General features: G+C 42.6%; 2 protein-coding genes across 2 annotated transcripts; both read right to left on the bottom strand.

Annotated features, from left to right (window-relative positions):
- Positions 1-48: 48 nt before the first annotated feature.
- LOC139575007 (cellular retinoic acid-binding protein 1-like) lies at positions 49-8834 on the bottom strand. Its single transcript, XM_071399890.1, has 4 exons — positions 8658-8834; positions 6784-6962; positions 6364-6477; positions 49-331 (listed from the first exon to the last, which is right to left on the bottom strand). The coding sequence occupies exons 1-4, from the start codon at positions 8746-8748 to the stop codon at positions 275-277; spliced, it is 441 nt and encodes a 146-aa protein (XP_071255991.1). The 5' UTR covers positions 8749-8834; the 3' UTR covers positions 49-274.
- A 3144-nt stretch (positions 8835-11978) lies between these two features.
- On the bottom strand, positions 11979-16590 carry slc25a44b (solute carrier family 25 member 44b). The gene is made up of 4 exons (XM_071399886.1): positions 16386-16590; positions 15021-15692; positions 14624-14751; positions 11979-14293 (listed from the first exon to the last, which is right to left on the bottom strand). Exons 2-4 carry the CDS (start codon positions 15649-15651, stop codon positions 14102-14104), a joined length of 951 nt encoding a protein of 316 aa, XP_071255987.1. The 5' UTR covers positions 15652-15692; positions 16386-16590; the 3' UTR covers positions 11979-14101.
- Between the last annotated feature and the right edge of the window lie 2479 nt (positions 16591-19069).

Here is a 19069-nt window from a genome sequence, read left to right as displayed (position 1 = left end):
GAAATTGTATGTATATTGTCTCTTATTGCCAATACTGACAAAACACTGTAAGGACGAATTTTTTTTAATTAAAAGTGGCAGTTGGCATGAGAAACAATGTCTAAATACAATTGCATGTTTGGTCTAGTTATATGAAGCATGGTAAATGTCTGTTTAATCTGATATATGATGTTATGAAATATTTCTCTGAAGATGGATGTATTGGAGAGTTATTGCAGCTGTACGAAGGGGGATGGAGCCCATTCTGATGGTCCTGGTCGGTCCTGAAGCTACGTTATTTATTTTCTCGTACGTAAATCCGTGTGCAAACCACGTCGTCTGCACCAAAGGTCTGAAAAAGAACAAAAGATTCCAGTTATCTCATCAACAAAAGTGCTTCCTGCTGTTGTAGATCATATTTTGAACCTTCAGATAAGAACACAGGACCATTTTGTGTTAATCTCAAATATGACAACTGGTGTCAAGTGAGATGTAAAAATATGATTTCTTGTTCAAACTCTCATTGTGACAGAATGGACGACTGCTTTTAGCACACAACTGGTTGAGATTTCCTGTCCAAACAGTAAATTTTGGAACATGGCAGCTGCTACAGTATCAGTGAATTAATGAGGGAAAAGGGGAAATGATCGAGATGTGCGGGTGGCAGAGGCGCATCGAGCCCTCAAAGATTTATGGTACTTTCAGAGGTGCTGCAAGACTGCAACCGAACTTGTCAGCACCACAGATCATCATTACCCCAGCACCCAGGGAGGGAGGGAGGAAAGTAAGTATCATTCGGGTTTAAAGAATGGCGCTAAGATGAAGCCATCTGCCGTGTGCAGCGAGTGTCCAGGGAGACATTAACGTGAGATGCGTCATGGTCCATTGGTGTTTTCTAACACAACATGATCAATGAGGCACATTATTGCGGGCAGACAGCCAGTAGCTTTTAACCCTACACACACCTCTGGCGGTAAATGCCTGCATCAGGCACTGGAGAAGGTAATGCCCCCCCCCCCCTTACATTGGGGCTTCGATACTTTACAGGACAACAGCATGGTAGATAACATGAACAGTGTCAGTCAGTAACTACAGGACAACAGCATGGTAGATACCGTGAACAGTGTGACAGTAACTACAGGACAACAGCATGGTAGATACCGTGAACAGTGTGTCAGTCAGGAACTACAGGACAACAGCATGGTAGATAACGTGAACAGTGTGTCAGTCAGGAACTACAGGACAACAGCATGGTAGATAACGTGAACAGTGTGTCAGTCAGGAACTACAGGACAACAGCATGGTAGATAACGTGAACAGTGTGACAGTCAGTAACTACAGGACAACAGCATGGTAGATAACGTGAACAGTGTGTCAGTCAGGAACTACAGGACAACAGCATGGTAGATAACGTGAACAGTGTGACAGTCAGGAACTACAGGACAACAGCATGGTAGATAACGTGAACAGTGTGACAGTCAGTAACTACAGGACAACAGCATGGTAGATAACGTGAACAGTGTGTCAGTCAGGAACTACAGGACAACAGCATGGTAGATAACGTGAACAGTGTGTCAGTCAGGAACTACAGGACAACAGCATGGTAGATAACGTGAACAGTGTGTCAGTCAGGAACTACAGGACAACAGCATGGTAGATAACGTGAACAGTGTGTCAGTCAGGAACTACAGGACAACAGCATGGTAGATAACGTGAACAGTGTGTCAGTCAGGAACACATGCAGTATCAGAGTAACTACAGGCACATCCCCTGCTGCCCGTCCTATTAAACTAAACTAGTCCCCTGAGATTTCTCCATGCTAATGAACACATCCTGGACTCCATCCGTCTTACATCACTGGATACAGTAAAGCCAGAACATACTGTCTTCATTACTTTCCTTCCCCCAACCCCCCTCCATCCCTTCCTCCTTCAAAGCTTAATTTCCTCATCAGCTCATAGATGCTTTGACATGAGCCACCTACATTTACGTTTTCCTGGCCAGGTCCAGATTCCTTTGTCACCGGAAGGAGAGCAGGCTTGTTTTAGTGGAGGATGAGGCGCTGCCCATTAGCTCCCTGGAATTAATAAACTAATTGTTCAAATTGTTCAAATTTAGATCCATTGCCTGTGAAAACAAAATTCTGGAGTTATGTGGGGGATCAACCTTTCAAGAGGTTTGTTTTTCGATGTGTGGGACCTGGGAAGAAGTGTATCGTGGCACCTTGTTTGTCATCCAATGGGTTTTGCTGCATGTGGATGAGCAGATGCAGTGCATTGGTGACTTTCTCCATATTGCAGTTATTCAATAAGAAAAAGTCATGGTTCCCACCTTTTGAGATCCTACCAAGTTGAGCATTTAGTGAAAAAGTATTTTCCTCCACAGTAAAACACAAGATTGTGTGCGCCTAGCGGGAAATATGTTTGACATCAAAAAACAACACGTTACACTGACCTCTCCCTCTAATATTGGACAAAACTCTGAGCCAACCTCATGATCCCATCTCTAAACAATCAGACCGTTGTCCAACAACGGCCTCACAGACCTTTCATATGGCTCAATATTTACATTTAAGTCATGTAGCAGACGCTCTTATCCAGAGCGACTTACAAATTGGAAAGTTCATACATATTCATCCTGGTCCCCCCGTGGGGAATGAACCCACAACCCTGGCGTTGCAAGCGCCATGCTCTGCCAACTGAGCCACAAATATGCACAGAACTACACACCCTTGAGTTGAAACACACACATTTCATGTGTGTTGCAAAGTCCAAGCATGCTATCCAGAAAGGAGTCCCTTACACAGAGGTTTTCCTCTTGATTTCCCTCTGGGCTTTGTAAGAGTCAATAACGAGGTTATCCTCATCACTTATAAACTGGAATCTAAGGTTATTGGCCTCATTTACTGTTGTCAATCTGGTACACTTTCTTTTTAATATGAAAGCCAGTGCCGTGAAGAAGTCAAGAAGTGTTTTTGATGGATGTAAGGACCTGGTATGTGAGGAGCTTAACAGCAAACATATATTTTTGTGCAGTATAATATCAGCCTGTACCAATACATCAAAGAGCAAGCTTTGAAATCCCTCAGGAACCCTTTCAGAGGTGTTCGTAACAGTGACAATGGTTTCTGAGTTAGGCTGTGCAGAGCAGCGTCCATCATACGGAGTGTTCTGGGGGAAAAGCTTGTCTTAGCTTTGATGTCAAGCGTCTGTTTGAACCTACAGTATAATCTCTTGGGGAATAGTATGAAGTGCAGGCCTACTCTCTCTTGGGTTCAAAATGAAGTGTTAACACTAACAGTGTGGGGTACCAGTACACCAAGTCTGGAACCAACAGGACGCACTTCTACCCCCAAGCCATTAGACTGCTAAATAGCTAATCAAATGGCTACCCAGACTACCTGCATTGACCCTTTATTTTTGCACCAACTCTCTTGCACTGACTCTATACACACACCCTGGACTCTACACACAATGGACTCTACACACACACCCTGGACTCTACACACACACTGGACTCTACACACACTGGAGTCTACACACACACCCTGGACTCTACACACCCTGGACTCTATACACACACACTGGACTCTACACACACTGGAGTCTACACACACACCCTGGACTCTACACACCCTGGACTCTACACACCCTGGAGTCTACACACACACCCTGGACTCTACACACCCTGGACTCTACACACACTGGACTCTACACACACTGGACTCTACACACACACCCTGGACTCTACACACCCTGGACTCTACACACACTGGACTCTACACACACTGGACTCTACACACACACACACCCTGGACTCTACACACACTGGACTCTACACACACACACCCTGGACTCTACACACCCTGGACTCTACACACACTGGACTCTACACACACACACCCTGGACTCTACACACACTGGACTCTACACACACACACACTGGACTCTACACACACACACACTGGACTCTACACACACACACTGGACTCTACACACACACACACACACACACACACTGGACTCTACACACACACACACACACCCTGGACACTACACACACTGGACTCTACACACACACACTGGACTCTACACACCCTGGACTCTACACACACTGGACTACACACACACACTGGACTCTACACACACACACACACTGGACTCTACACACACACACTGGACTCTACACACACACACACACACACACACACACACACACACACACACACACACTGGACTCTACACACACACACACACACACTGGACTCTACACACACACACACTGGACTCTACACACACACACACTGGACTCTACACACACACACACACACACACACACACACACACACACACACACACACACACACACACTGGACTCTACACACACACACACACACACACACACACTCTGGACTCTACACACACACACACACACACACACTCTGGACTCTACACACACACACACTCTGGACTCTACACACACTCTGGACTCTACACACACACACACACACACACACTGGACTCTACCCCACACACACACACTGGACTCTACCCACACACACACACTGGACTCTACACACACACACACACTCTGGACTCTACCCACACACACACTGGACTCTACCCACACACACACTCTGGACTCTACACATATACACACACTCTGGACTCTACCCACACACACACTGGACTCTACACACACACACACTCTGGACTCTACACATACACACACACACTGGACTCTACCCACACACACTGGACTCTACCCACACACACACACACACACTGGACTCTACACACACACACACACTGGACTCTACCCACACACTCTGGACTCTACACACACACACACTCTGGACTCTACACACACTCTGGACTCTACACACACACACACACACACACTGGACTCTACCCACACACACACACTGGACTCTACCCACACACACACTCTGGACTCTACACACACACACACTCTGGACTCTACCCACACACACACTGGACTCTACCCACACACACACTCTGGACTCTACACATACACACACACTCTGGACTCTACCCACACACACACTGGACTCTACACACACACACACTGGACTCTACACACCCTGGACTCTACACACACTGGACTCTACACACACACACCCTGGACTCTACACACACTGGACTCTACACACACACACACACACTGGACTCTACACACACACACACACTGGACTCTACACACACACACTGGACTCTACACACACACACACACACACACACACACACACACACTGGACTCTACACACACACACACACACTGGACTCTACACACACACACACTGGACTCTACACACACACACACACACACACTCACACACACACACACTGGACTCTACACACACACACACACACACACACACACACACACACACACACACACACACACACACACACACACACACACACACACACACTGGACTCTACACACACACACACACACACACACACACACACTCTGGACTCTACACACACACACACACACACACACTCTGGACTCTACACACACACACACTCTGGACTCTACACACACTCTGGACTCTACACACACACACACACACACACACTGGACTCTACCCACACACACACACTGGACTCTACCCACACACACACACTGGACTCTACACATACACACACACACTGGACTCTACCCACACACACTGGACTCTACCCACACACACACACACACACACTGGACTCTACACACACACACACTGGACTCTACCCACACACTCTGGACTCTATAGCCATGTTATTTTCTACTCCATGTATAAAGCCATGTTATTTTCTACTCCCTGTACATAGCCATGTTATTTTCTACTCCCTGTATAAAGCCATGTTATTTTCTACTCCCTGTATAAATCCATGTTATTTTCTACTCCCTGTATAAAGCCATGTTATTTTCTACTCCCTGTATAAAGCCATGTTATTTTCTACTCCCTGTATAAAGCCATGTTATTTTCTACTTCCTGTATAAAGCCATGTTATTTTCTACTTCCTGTATAAAGCCATGTTATTTTTACTCGTTATTGTTATTCAGTGTGTATTTATTCCTCATGCCACTATTTATTATTTTAATCTTTATCTTTCTCTCTGCATTGTTGGAAAAGGACCCATAAGCAAGCATTTCCCTGTTTAGTCTACACCTGTTTACGAAGCATGTGAAAAACACGATTTGATTTGTATACATCATAAAACTAATTTGATAGACAAATTAGAGATCTTTGAATGAATTATTTGTGAAAGGAACACTCTTCTATAGTTTCAGTGTACAAATAGATAAAACTGAGGGGGCCTGACATGACAGCCTTGCCTACTACCTTTCTTTAGTCACAAACTTCCTCACCAGTATGAGTTCATCTCCCTTCAGCTCTCTGGTCCAGAAGGTTCTTGGGCCGTTGCCATCCAGGAGAGTCTGCCTGCAGTACATTTTGCTCTCGGTCTCCCATGTGGCCAGGCTCTGTTGATATGAATGTAATGCAGTGAAGAGGGTCCATGTCAATACATCCATGTACTTTCCTGTCCTCACTTATCTGAAGGGGATCTGATCTGGATGAGTGAACATGGGCTGCGTCTCAATGTAGCTTCCTCTGCTTGTCTCCTTTCCTTTATCCGTACAAATGCTATCTGAATAGGATTGGGACATTACCTTTACATTGTATGGGGCAAAGACTACCATTACATTGTATGGGGCAGAGACTACCTTTACATTGTATAGGGGCAGAGACTACCTTTACATTATATGGGGCAGACTCAGAGACTTTACCTTGCACTTCCTGCCATCTACCGTCTCCTCATTGAACTCCTGGCCTATGAGGAAGTTGATCTCGGTGGTGCGCACGGTGGTGGAGGTCTTGATGTAGAACTGCTCCCCATTCTGCCTGATCTCCACGTGAGGTTTGGACGCCGCGGCACCAGCCACCTTCCTCAACATAGCATTGACGCCTGTGGGCAAATGACACCTGTCATTACGCTTACTTTAACGGTCATAAGTGCTGCATAACCAATTGCATGTGTCATTGATCAGTTTTGACTTTGTCAGGTTATGACAACTGACTGTACACAACCTTGACATGCCACTGGGTTGAACCCATGGTGACAATACGGCTTCACGGGGCTATCGTTTGACTTGTACTGACATTTGGTATGTCATGTTTGCTCCTCACCTAATTCAAGGATGAGTACAGTTACATTTCTGTCTCCTCCTGGCGCCATTGATTGACGGAAAACAATCCTGAATTCCACTTTCAAAGGTGTAGGTTGTGCTTATTTACAAGAGGAATGCATAGTGGCAGTGTGACCTATTTGTGACAAAGTCATGGTAGACAGAAGGTTCTAGGAGTGTGAGAAGATATCAATGGTGCACTGTGGGTATTCAAGTTATATACAGAGTTCTCAAGGCAAGCAACTGCAAATGAGATGGTTATCAGCAGATGTTGCAAATATGGGTGGACGCTATGACAAGGTGATGAAAACAAGGAATGCTGGAGTCATTAGCTTTGTTTAGCTCTCCTGCAGACTGATGGATTCCTCCAAGAAGTTATTATGGCGCTAGTTGGCTGTGTCACACAGTTGCAATTTAACCAATTGGATGAAAAAATGTCTTGCTGTTTCCATTCATTCCCCTCTGCATATGTTTTCAGAGCTGCTCTCTCGCTCTCAAATACTGTATCCTTCAGTACTAGTCGTATGGCTCTCATTTAAAACTACAATCTGTGTACTTGAGTTCCCCAGAGGAGAGGAGTTCAATCTTTTCACCTTTTTTTCTCCTCTCATCTCTTTGTTCCTATGGGACCAAAAGCCAAAGTTTTGTCCAAGCCAATACCTAGAGCTCAGATTAAGTGAGATCTCAGTGCAGTCACAGGAGACGTATTTGAGAAAACATACACAGTGGATTGTCTCATCTATTCCACACCAGCTGGGCTCAACAGTGCAGCTTTGGGATGATCCACCCTCACTGCTTTCACTGAAAAGATGACTATTCTATGGCAGGAAACAACGCGCAAGATCAAGCTTAAGTGATTTGTAATATGTATATGTATAATAATATGTATATGTATAATAATATGTATATGTATAATAATATGTATATGTATAATAATATGTATATGTATAATAATATGTATATGTATAATAATATGTATATGTATAATAATATGTATATGTATAATAATATGTATATGTATAATAATATGTATATGTATAATAATATGTATATGTATAATAATATGTATATGTATAATAATATGTATATGTATAATAATATGTATATGTATAATAATATGTATTACATGTGCACCTTGTGTACATTTTCTATTCTTTTTTTTTTTATACATGCCCAACTCAGTTGACTTTCGGAATTTCAACAAATGACAACATAAAACGCAGCTCAAATGGATTAATACATGCTGGGATGATCCTAAAACTGATGATCAAGACGTCACACACCCTTTGGCCTCTCCCAATTATTGTTTTTGAAAAATATTTCCCCAAATAATAGAACACAGACGAAAATAATGATGCGTTTGGTAGTCGGACACAATAGAGAAAGAACAGTTAGGATTTTGATAGCATATTGTTAAGTATTTATTCTTTCATATAGCTCTTAATGATAGAAGGTAAGAACTATAGACATCTTACCAAGTGCTTTGAGTAGTTCATCAAAATTCTCACTGCTTCTCATTTTCCAAGTGCCTGCGAAATTGGTCATTTTCTTGGGAAGGCTCGACATGTACCGGTCTCTCTCTGCCTCTTGATATGCTCTGTATCTCCTCAGCTCACTGTCCCGCTATCCCTTCCCTACGCTCTCCCTTTCACCCTCCCTCCCTTTCTCTCTCTCTGTAATAACCCCTCACAGCATGCTCCTCTCTCTCTCTCTCTCTGTAATAACCCCTCACAGCATGCTCCTCTCTCTCTAGTCCTGTAGTGAGTGAAATGTCCTCCTCTTAAAGACCATTTTAAATGACAGATGGACAGGGGTTCAGGTGGTCTCGTTTCAAGCCTGCAATATAAATAGGACAAATAGGACATTTAAATGGAATGAATTCCATAGAAAAGAACCATGGATGTCACCATCACAGCAATATAATAAAGTGTTGAATGCAATTATGGCTTCCAATATAAACCAATATTGTCGTTGTGATAAGATCTTTCTTTGATAAACGATGGGAGTGAATGTCCATCTAATGTTCATCCCATTGACAAGCCCTCTCTCTCCCTGGCTACAGCTAAGGATCAGACTAAACATGCATTCAATACATTTCCCATTAAGTCCAATTCAACCCAAGCACCCCCCCCCCCCCACCACCACCACAACAGCCCCCCAACACAGAATGAGAGGCCCTGATAGCTTCACTCCCCCTCCCATCAAGTCTGATTTGTTCTCTTTCTGATGGCTCTTCATCAATCTCTTTGACAAAGTGGCTTCCAGACAGCAGTTGATAATTCATGTATAGAGCAGAGCCGGGAGCACTCTGTCATCCCTCCAGGAAGTGTCACATTAAAAAGGCTCCCATCTATTTCCCTATGCATGCTGGTGCACCACAGTTTGTCTCATCAATCAATAGATTTGTCTTTGGGTGCTGTTTTTCTTTGAACACACAGAGAGCAGTAGGGGAAAGAAAATCAGAGAAATGGTTAGATTTTTTGTGTTAAGCGTTGAATGAATGACCCTTTCACGAGGTTCGTGCAGCTTTGTTTTAGCTTTTTTAGTGAGTGGACTTATTTAATTATTAGTATCATGCTGTGAGGGGAGAAATACACATTAAAGAGATAATTCACTGATTTGATAAACATTTTCTAATTTAGAAAGTATTCTGCTGGTTGTGATGAGACAATCCATAGACATTTGAATGACAAAATATTTCAAACAAATGAATGGGTGACAGCTTAGTCAAGATGTTCATCCTCCCTGAAATCTGTATGCACACTTGGGACTATGACATAGTTTTTATTTAACTAGGCAAGTCAGTTAAGAACAAATTCTTATTTAGAATGACGGCCTACCCCGGCCTCCCCTAACCCGGACGACACTTGGCCAATTGTGTGCCGCCCTATGGGACTCTCGATCACGGCCGGTTGTGATACAGTCCCGGGATCGAACCAGGGTCTGCAGTGACTCCTCTGCACTGAGATGCAGTGCCTTAGAACGCTGCGCCACTAGTTAACCATACACTCATTTTTTTTAAAGAATCAAAAAGGGTTCTACCGCTTGCTTCACCTTTAGGGGCGAAATATATGAAATAAGCGATAGAACCCTTTTTGGCTCTATATAGAACCTTTTTCCCCCTAAGACTGTATATTGGATTTAAATTAAACTGACTCCTTTCTAATGGATCCTATCCATCTCACCTAATAACTAGCAACACAGATACATGACCTTGTGTGTCAGAACGTCACTTCCAAATAGACATACTAAGGCCCCCCAGTCACAAGAACATCTAGGAGACATTAGCCATTCAGAGCAGCGAATCGCATTGTGCTCTCCCAAAATGTCTGCTAGCCCAATGCGGACCCTTTCAAAGCCCTGGGGCTTTTTCTATGGACTCCTAAAGGACTAGCTTAAAGACCCCATCTATCATTCTCTTAATGGGCATTTGTCATGCTTAACCTTAGTCATAGCAGAATAACCAAGGTGAGTCTGCCATCCAATCGTGATGTTTTAATGACCCAAGTTAGTGAAACAAAACTGCCACACAAAACCATCAAAGAAACCTGGGTCCTATTCATTAGTGCAAGTCTAGTCTCTCCCCATTTCTCTCCTTTTTCTTCCGTTTGGTTTCTAGTGAATCTCCATTATGTTGGAGCCATGTGATGTGACCATAGCAGACGTTTTAAACGAGCCACTCGGTTGTCACTGTGTAGACAACAGAACACACTTTGTTAAACAACAAGCCTGTGGGCTGCCTGGATTACTTTTTTATTATTGTTTTTCGGGTCAAGTTTGATATTAAAATTCCAGGCAGTAGTCTATATATTTTGAATGTGCTTGTTAAATTACAGTCCCTACTCACCCTAGGGGAGCATGGATTTACAAAACAAGCCTCTAAAGAGGGTAGCCTTGTTGCCCATAACAAGTGCCCTTTCCAATACACGACAGAGTATTTGAGACAGAAATACTAATGTACATAAATGAACCTAGAAGGCAAGTAAGATGTAAACTACACTGAAGAAAAATATAAACGCAACATGTAAAGTGTTGGTCCCATTTCATATGCCCAAAAAGCTTATTTCTTTAAAATGTTGTGCACACATTTCTTTACATCCCTGTTAGTGAGCATTTCTGCTTTGCCAAGATAATCCATCCACCTGACAGGTGTGCCATATCATGAAGCTGATTAAACAGCATGATCATTACACAGGTGCACCTTGTGCCGGGGACAATAAAAGGCCACTATAAAATGTGCCATTTTGTCACACAACACAATGCCACAGATGTCTCAAGTTGAGGGAGTGTGTACTTGGCATGCTGACAGCAGGAATGTCCACCAGAGCTGTTGCCAGATACTTTAATGTTAATTTCTCTACCAAAAACCTTCAACATCGTTTTAGAGAATTTGGCAGTACGTCCAATTGGCCTCACAACCGCAGACCACGTGTATGGCGTCACGTCGGTGAGCAGTTAGCTGATGTCAACGTTATGAACAGAGTGCCTCATGGTGGGGGTGAGGTTACGGTATGGGCATGCATAAGGTACGGACAACGAACACAATTGCATTTTATCGATGACAATTTGAATACACAGAAACACCGTGACGAGATCCTGAGGCCCATTGTGAGACCCATTTATTTAAAGGTTTCTGACTAACAGATGCATACCTGTATTTCCAGTCATATCACTCAGTAAAATCTTTTCAATTGTTGCGTTTATATTTTTCTTCAGTATAGTTTGAACCTTTGCTTTGCTATTGTCCAGAGAAATATGAAAATACAAATCTTTTTTCAATAAATAACTTCAGAACATTTTCTTTTAAGACAATAATATATTGATAAATTCAAAGAAATGTACATTGTGCAACCACACGTTTGAGCTGGAAGTGATTAAGTTAATACATAGATTGCACTCAGAGGTTTACTGCCACAATACACAAAGGGCCTCGTCTTGTTCTCTGCCTGGAGTCCTCATCTCACATGGCTTCCTTTAAAGAGCACTTCCCTGGTGGTCCAGCACACTAACAATAAATCCCTCCCAAAGTACCAACCCTGAAACCAGCAGAAAAGTCATTTACTCAACATTTTAAACTACAACAGTTAGCGTTTCACAATTGGCCAACAACCTTGATTGTTCAGTACAACATTAGTTGAATATTGCTAATATTGCCACAGCAGCAATGGTAAATACCAGGGTCAAACTATTGAATATTGGAGTTGAGGTGAAGACAATTGGAAACAATGTGCTTTAACAGTATCATTTACAGGATCACATCACATCTTTTTTTTATTCACAATAAGATGGCTGCCCTAAACTCCCCAAAGTTATATGTACTACTTCTAATATAATAATTGTATCATTTACATCTACCCTCCATAGCCTAGATTTCTGTTAAATAACGTGACTCTACCGACTTCTTTATTTTGTGCTGGGAGTAACCTTGTCTGACCCCAGGCTCAATTGCTAGAGAGCTGGCTGGGTGGACGAGATTAGGTTGGGAGGACTAAAGGGGAGGGTCTTTGCAAGTGAAAAGTCAAAGAAGAAGAGGAACATGTGCCCTAATTGGTTGTTTTGTCCTGTGTGTTTGAGCTGAACTTGTGTATGCAATTTGCTGTTGCTACCTCCTAGGACTAAACCTGATAAAGGCTACAGAGGGCAGCTATAAACAGATTTAAGAGCATCTATCCTATTACTAAGACAGTAGAAATACATTAGAAGTGATGGATCAGTTCAGTGTTTATACCGAAGGAACCAACTAGTGCTGAGCGATTACTTTTTGAGGTCAGTTTGGTTATTTAAAAAATTATAGTTTTATTTAATTATTAATTTTTTTACATTAAATGCACTGCGTATTATGTGGTTTGAATACTGTAACACAGAGTAAAACAATTAAAAGTCCCATGACAGTAGTGACTGCCCATTACTGCTTATCACTTATTAAGCATCATTTATTCACGACTTTAATTCAATATTTCATTTGTTTTCAGCCTATTTGATGACGTTATTTCATTCCAAGTCATCTCATCTTTACAGAGCTGCTGGCCATGCTGTCTGACAAAATCACTATTTGAGTAGTTCTTCAAAGTAAACAAGGCATGCTTTTATGACTGCTGAAAACCAACTATCAATCTTGGATAATTTATTTTCAGGTAGATGCCTCACTATGCCACTGTTTTCTATCCCTCCTGATCTCGTTCTTCTGTCTCAGACCAGACAAGTAGGCACGCAATGGATTATGGTCATTGTAGTTGACTACCGTGTTTTCTGCGCTAAACTATGTAGAATATTAGCCTGTTGGAAACTACAACTCCATTGCACAGTTCGGGCTTGATCTGATTTATCGCTAGAAAAACTGTGCATAGCGCTCAGACAAAAAAACAAGTAAATGGAATTCAAATAATTCAACAGACATTGGTCAATTAGTTGTTTAAAAAACGAAAAATAACCAACATTTCGGTTAATCGCTCAGCACCGGTCACAAATTACACATTGTAATGACATCAAATCTCAAACTACTGTCCCTTCATTCACCTACAACTTAAGATAAAATCCCCACTAAAAGGCAGCAGTAGTTTAAAAGGCAAACAAAATGATAAGGACAAGGAAGCCATTAAGGAATAGAAGCAGCCAGAGCTTGTTGGCCCAGTTCCATTTCAGTCCCTGGGCCAATATTGTGCTCTATTGCTATCACCTATGCAGTGGTGAGGTCAGGGGAGCTCTAGAGGCCAAATTGGAATCAGGGCCACAACAACAATTTCCAATCGCAAATCAATCTGTGTCCCTTACCCCCTATGATTGTATATACAATGTGGTGAAAATTCAAGTGAGAAATTTGTAGCTATTTCCATATTGGTAAACCCTATCCCCTAACCCCCTCACCTGGGCATAGGGGGTTTGGGCTAGGGGTCGATTTGGGATTGGGTGCTAATGTCCTCTACCAGTGTCTGGAGTCGACCAGCTCCGGTCTCAAGCTCACTCTCTTGAGGGTTTCGTAGCCCACGACCATAACGATGGCGGTAGGAATGGAGGATATGATGCGTGCAGACAGCCCTTTGGTCATACCCCAGAATCCCTCCTCTGCCAGCAGGTGCCTGAACGTCTCGATGACGGAGGTCCTGCCTTCAACCTGCCACCCACACAAGGCTGTTGTTACAAAAATATTTATTCATGTTCATTTTTTTGTGTAAAATTCGATTTGCTATGCCAGGATTTAGACCCGGGGTAGGAAACTCTGGTCGTGGAGTGCAACAGCCACTGCAGGATTTTGTTGAATCGAGAAAAAAAATATGTGCCTATGGCACTCCATGACCAGGGTTGCCTATCCCTGATTAGACTCTGTGCCACTAACATCTGTTAGAGAAAACAGTGGCCCCAATGATGGCCACATGTGGCTATCCAAACAGACCCTTTACCCCATTACATTCCACTAGTGCATTTAGCTGAAGTTGCACTCTACCTGCACTCTAGCTCTGACCACATCCATGGGGTTGGTGACAGTGGATGCAGTCGCAGCAGCTAGTGGTCCGGCCATGGCTTGGAGTAGTAGATGAGGGCAGTCACTGGGCGCCATTTTGGATAGCTGTTCTGTGAAACGTTGTGGAAGATTTGTGCTTTGAAATGCTACTTATAGACAATGTATGTTGACTATATAGACTATAAAGATATATGACATTATTAATCTCCGACTCTTCTTGAAGAAAATAGTAATAATAACATTAAGGGCCGGTTTCCCGGATTAAACTTAATCCAGGACTCAAAGCTCAATGAAGCGCTTTGTCCAGGACCAGGCTTAACCTGTGTCCGGGAACTCGATCCTTGGATAAATATCCTTGTAAACAAACACTCCTTTTTACCTGCGTAAAAGTGATAAAAAGGCCACCAGACCGCGCTATTTGGGATGTATGTTAGAAGGGAGGCCACATATCCCCTGTAGAAGCCTCGGAAACCGTCGGCCGCAAAGATCTGAGCAATCATGTTCCTGGTTTGGCCAAATGCCATTTTGGTCTTCCCGTCGGCCTCCGTTTTGAGCTTGACCCGGAAGCGAGTCAGGTGCTTCCCTTGGCCCTGCATCATCAGCTGCTGGGAAATCACGTCTATGGGGACAGTGATGGTTTGTGCGACCAGGGACGCCGCGCCACCAGCCACCAGAGACTTGACGGTATTGTCCTTGGAATAGTTGGAGACGTATTTCCTCACCAGCTCGTAGGTGGTGATGTAAGCCTGGCCCGATATGAGAGTGAAGGTGTTGACCATGAAGCCGCGGTAGAGGCCCCGCACGCCCTCGGCCCGCAGGATCTTGAAGAAGGCATCAAAGGTCCCGTTGTAGAGCGACTTGCCCTTCTGCACTTGCAGCCTGGTGCGGATGAGGGTGGCCGGGTAGACGGTGGCCCGGATGGTCATGGTCATGAATACCCCGAAGGAGTAGAACTTCCTCTTGTCCAGGTCCTCCCATTCAATGATCTGGATGTTCCTGTTCTGTTGCATCCTGCCTTTCTGGAGAGCCCCCTCATCAGACTAGCCTCTACCTGGGGAAATACAGACCACACAACACTGTCAACGGTTTCCTCCAAGAGGTAGCACAACGTTGGAATGCATCAACTTTGAATGAATTAAAGATGGCATTAGGTCTGAAGGTTGTACCAGTGTCATGACAATGATTCACAAACTACTACATCAGAAAACAAGGCCTGTGTTGTGTGGTGTGTCACTCATTATCTCCCAAGTCTCCTTGGGAAATGAGCGATGTCTAAACTGACTGGGTTTGTGTTAGGAAGGATCAAAGATCATACACACACTGTACTGCTTCGTAGCAGTCATGACCATGTTATCAAATGCCTGACAAGGTAAAAACAGATCGCGCATTGATGGGGAATTTCAATGTGCTCTCTAACTGAAGTAGTTATGCGCTAACATGACAAGCTACTGCTAGTTGCAGGTCACAGGACACAATGTTCCCTAAACCAAAGAGCCTATTGTCAATCACGCAATCCGGAAATAACACTGAAATAGTAGCTAACTAACAATGCACAGGTTGAATACTTGTGCATGTGTAAACAGTAGGTCAGACTGTATGTAACCACAAATTGGCTAGCTAGCTGGCCAATAATAATGCATCCAGTCACTAGCTATCGCTAGCTAGCCAGCTATGCGTTGGTTGATTTCCTTGCTAGCGAGCAGGCTAACCGTTAACTATTTGAAACAAGCAACCTTTAACTTACCTCGTTGGACAAATGTATATCAAAATATTATGTACATAGTCGGAATAGCAATGTCATATCAGCAGGTGAGGAAAGCGATACCGAATTTAGAGATATCTGTCCGGGTTATGATTTGATGGTATGTTGGAGAACTAAACCAGAGGAAGAGGCAACGCGAGAGGGTTAACTGGGAAAAACATTTGTGGTTTCCAGCAGGTGGCGTTTTTTCGTTTTGCTCAGCAAGCGAGGGGGTTTTGTAATAATTGAACTTTTCTCCTCCACTGTACTGCGCTACCACAGAGAGACACCACCTTGACGATAGATGGCGCTATAAGGTATTTTCTTAGACCGGTTCATTGCCAATGAGATAGATTTTTCTAAACTCTATGCCCCGTGTGTCAGACCTCCATTCAGCCAACAAGAATAAGCAAAACCTAGCAAGAATAAGGCCGTAACCTCGGCGATTTTCCTTCAAAATGAAAGTCCCGCAATGAAAACGTAACATTTTATGAGGAAACGTTAGCAGAGTTAGAATTTTGTTTAACAATATGAAAAATGTAATAAAGTTAATCGCCTTCATAGCACAAATAAATGTTTAGAATTGACATTATAGTTAACAGCATTAAAAAAAATGATTATTAGATAGTTATCATGGTAACAAACGTAATACAAATAACAAAACATGATTTATTCTACTATTAATAATAATAGTAATAACAATATATATATTTCGTATAATTACAATAATCAACTTTAGAAAACACGTTTAAATCCCATTGTTAATTAGTCCATTTGTATTGCATAATATTCAGTAAGTTTTTCATATTGAACATACTGCACAGTAGTACACAATTTTATGTGCTTTGTGTCGCAGTAAAAGGGGGTCCATTCTACTCAGGAACACTTTTAATTTCCAAATCCACAGTTTGTGCCGCGTTCGAAACAACTCGGGAACTCGGAAATCATTTCAAGGGGCTTCTTTGGCATATGTTAACATTTCCAAAGCAAGTGAAGTAGATAATATACAAAAGTGAAATCTCCGACTTCCGACTTCAGTTGGTTCAAAATAAATGGGACTTGATTTGCCCTCGTATTTTTCAGAGTTCCCCGTTGTTGTGAACGCGGCATTACACGAGAGGAGCGTCGCTGCTAATCAGCCCTTAAAGTGGGCAATCAGTTTGAATCCAATCTTTTTTTCATACTGGCAATACATATTGCACCGTACACAATTATCTGTACGTTGTGTCGCAGTAAAAAGGAGGTCCATTCTACTCACTTTTAGTTTCCAAATCAACACAGTTTACCTTTAAGATGAGGGAAAACGTATTTTTTTAATGAGCATGGCCTTATTTCTATTACAGCATATTGGATGGCTGTTATTCATATTCCATTCACACAGCTCAATGTAACATCGATAGGTTTAGGTTACTACATGATAGTCACATTTTCCCTATACCCATCATGAGGTTGCTTCAACCTAGCCTACAAATTAAATTGTAGGCGCACTGGTCGAGAGAAATTAGAGTAATCAAGGTGACAGACAGTGCCACATTCAATAACGCCTTGCACACTCTTGCCTCTGTAACGGTGTAATTGAATTGTTAAATTCCTGCATAAAATGGGTATTATGCCACCTCCTGGTAGATTAGTGTGTTTACATTGTATAATACACTGAGTGATAAAGGTATGGCATTCTGGGTAATCCACAGCAGATTTATGGAGAATTGCTGTGGGTGAGTTGGAAATTGAATGTTCCCGGGATATAAATGTATAAAGTTGACATTACATCATAAAACCCACATGGAAAACTGAGATTCGGCAAATAACACATAAAGAGTGGCTTATTTGACGCCAAACCAAAAACAGTAGTTACTAATAACTACTCACAACATTTTATGCACTGCAGTGCTAGCTAGCTGTATTTTATGCTTTCACTACTAGATTCATTCTCTGATCCTTTGATTGGGTGGACAACATGTCAGTTCATGCTGCAAGAGATCTGATAGGTTGGAGGACATTGTTCAGAAGTTGTCATAATTACTGTGTAAGTCTATGGAAGAGGGTGAGAACCATGAGCCTCCAAGGTTTTGTATTGAAGTCAATGTACCCAGAGGAGGACAGAAGCTAGCTGTCCTCTGGCTACACCATGGCGCTACCCTGCAGAGAGCTGCTGAGGCTACTGTAGACCTTCATTGCAAAACAGTGTGTTTTCATAGATTATTTGGTGACGTGAATATATTTAGTATAGTTCTTTCTAAAAATGATACATTTAATGTTAAACAATTTTTATTTTGTTGAAATTCATTGAGGAGGATGGTCCTTCCCTTCCTCCTCTGAATAGCCTCCACTGGTTTACACCGAGAGGAAACTAGAAGTGTTCCTGAGTAGAATGCCCCCCCCCCATTCTACTGTGACACAACCTACAGATAATTGTTTATTGTGCAATATGTACGTACAATATAAATAAATTATTGGTTTTAAGTTGATGGGCCACTCTATAGGGCCCGCAAAATGAGCAGTGGCGCTCTTCTGGGTGTAAACTCTGTGGATTTGGAAACTAAAAGTGCTCCTGAATAGAATGGACACCCTATTACTGCGAGACAGAGTACAGATAATTTTGTACGGATTTTGTATGCAATAAATGATAGGAGTACACACAAAAAAACCATTGTTAACTATTTAGGCTTGAAAAAATAAATAAATTA

Source organism: Salvelinus alpinus, chromosome 5 (assembly GCF_045679555.1).
Source record: "Salvelinus alpinus chromosome 5, SLU_Salpinus.1, whole genome shotgun sequence".
Classification (NCBI taxonomy): domain Eukaryota; kingdom Metazoa; phylum Chordata; class Actinopteri; order Salmoniformes; family Salmonidae; genus Salvelinus; species Salvelinus alpinus.
This window is presented reverse-complemented; position numbering and strand designations above follow the sequence as displayed.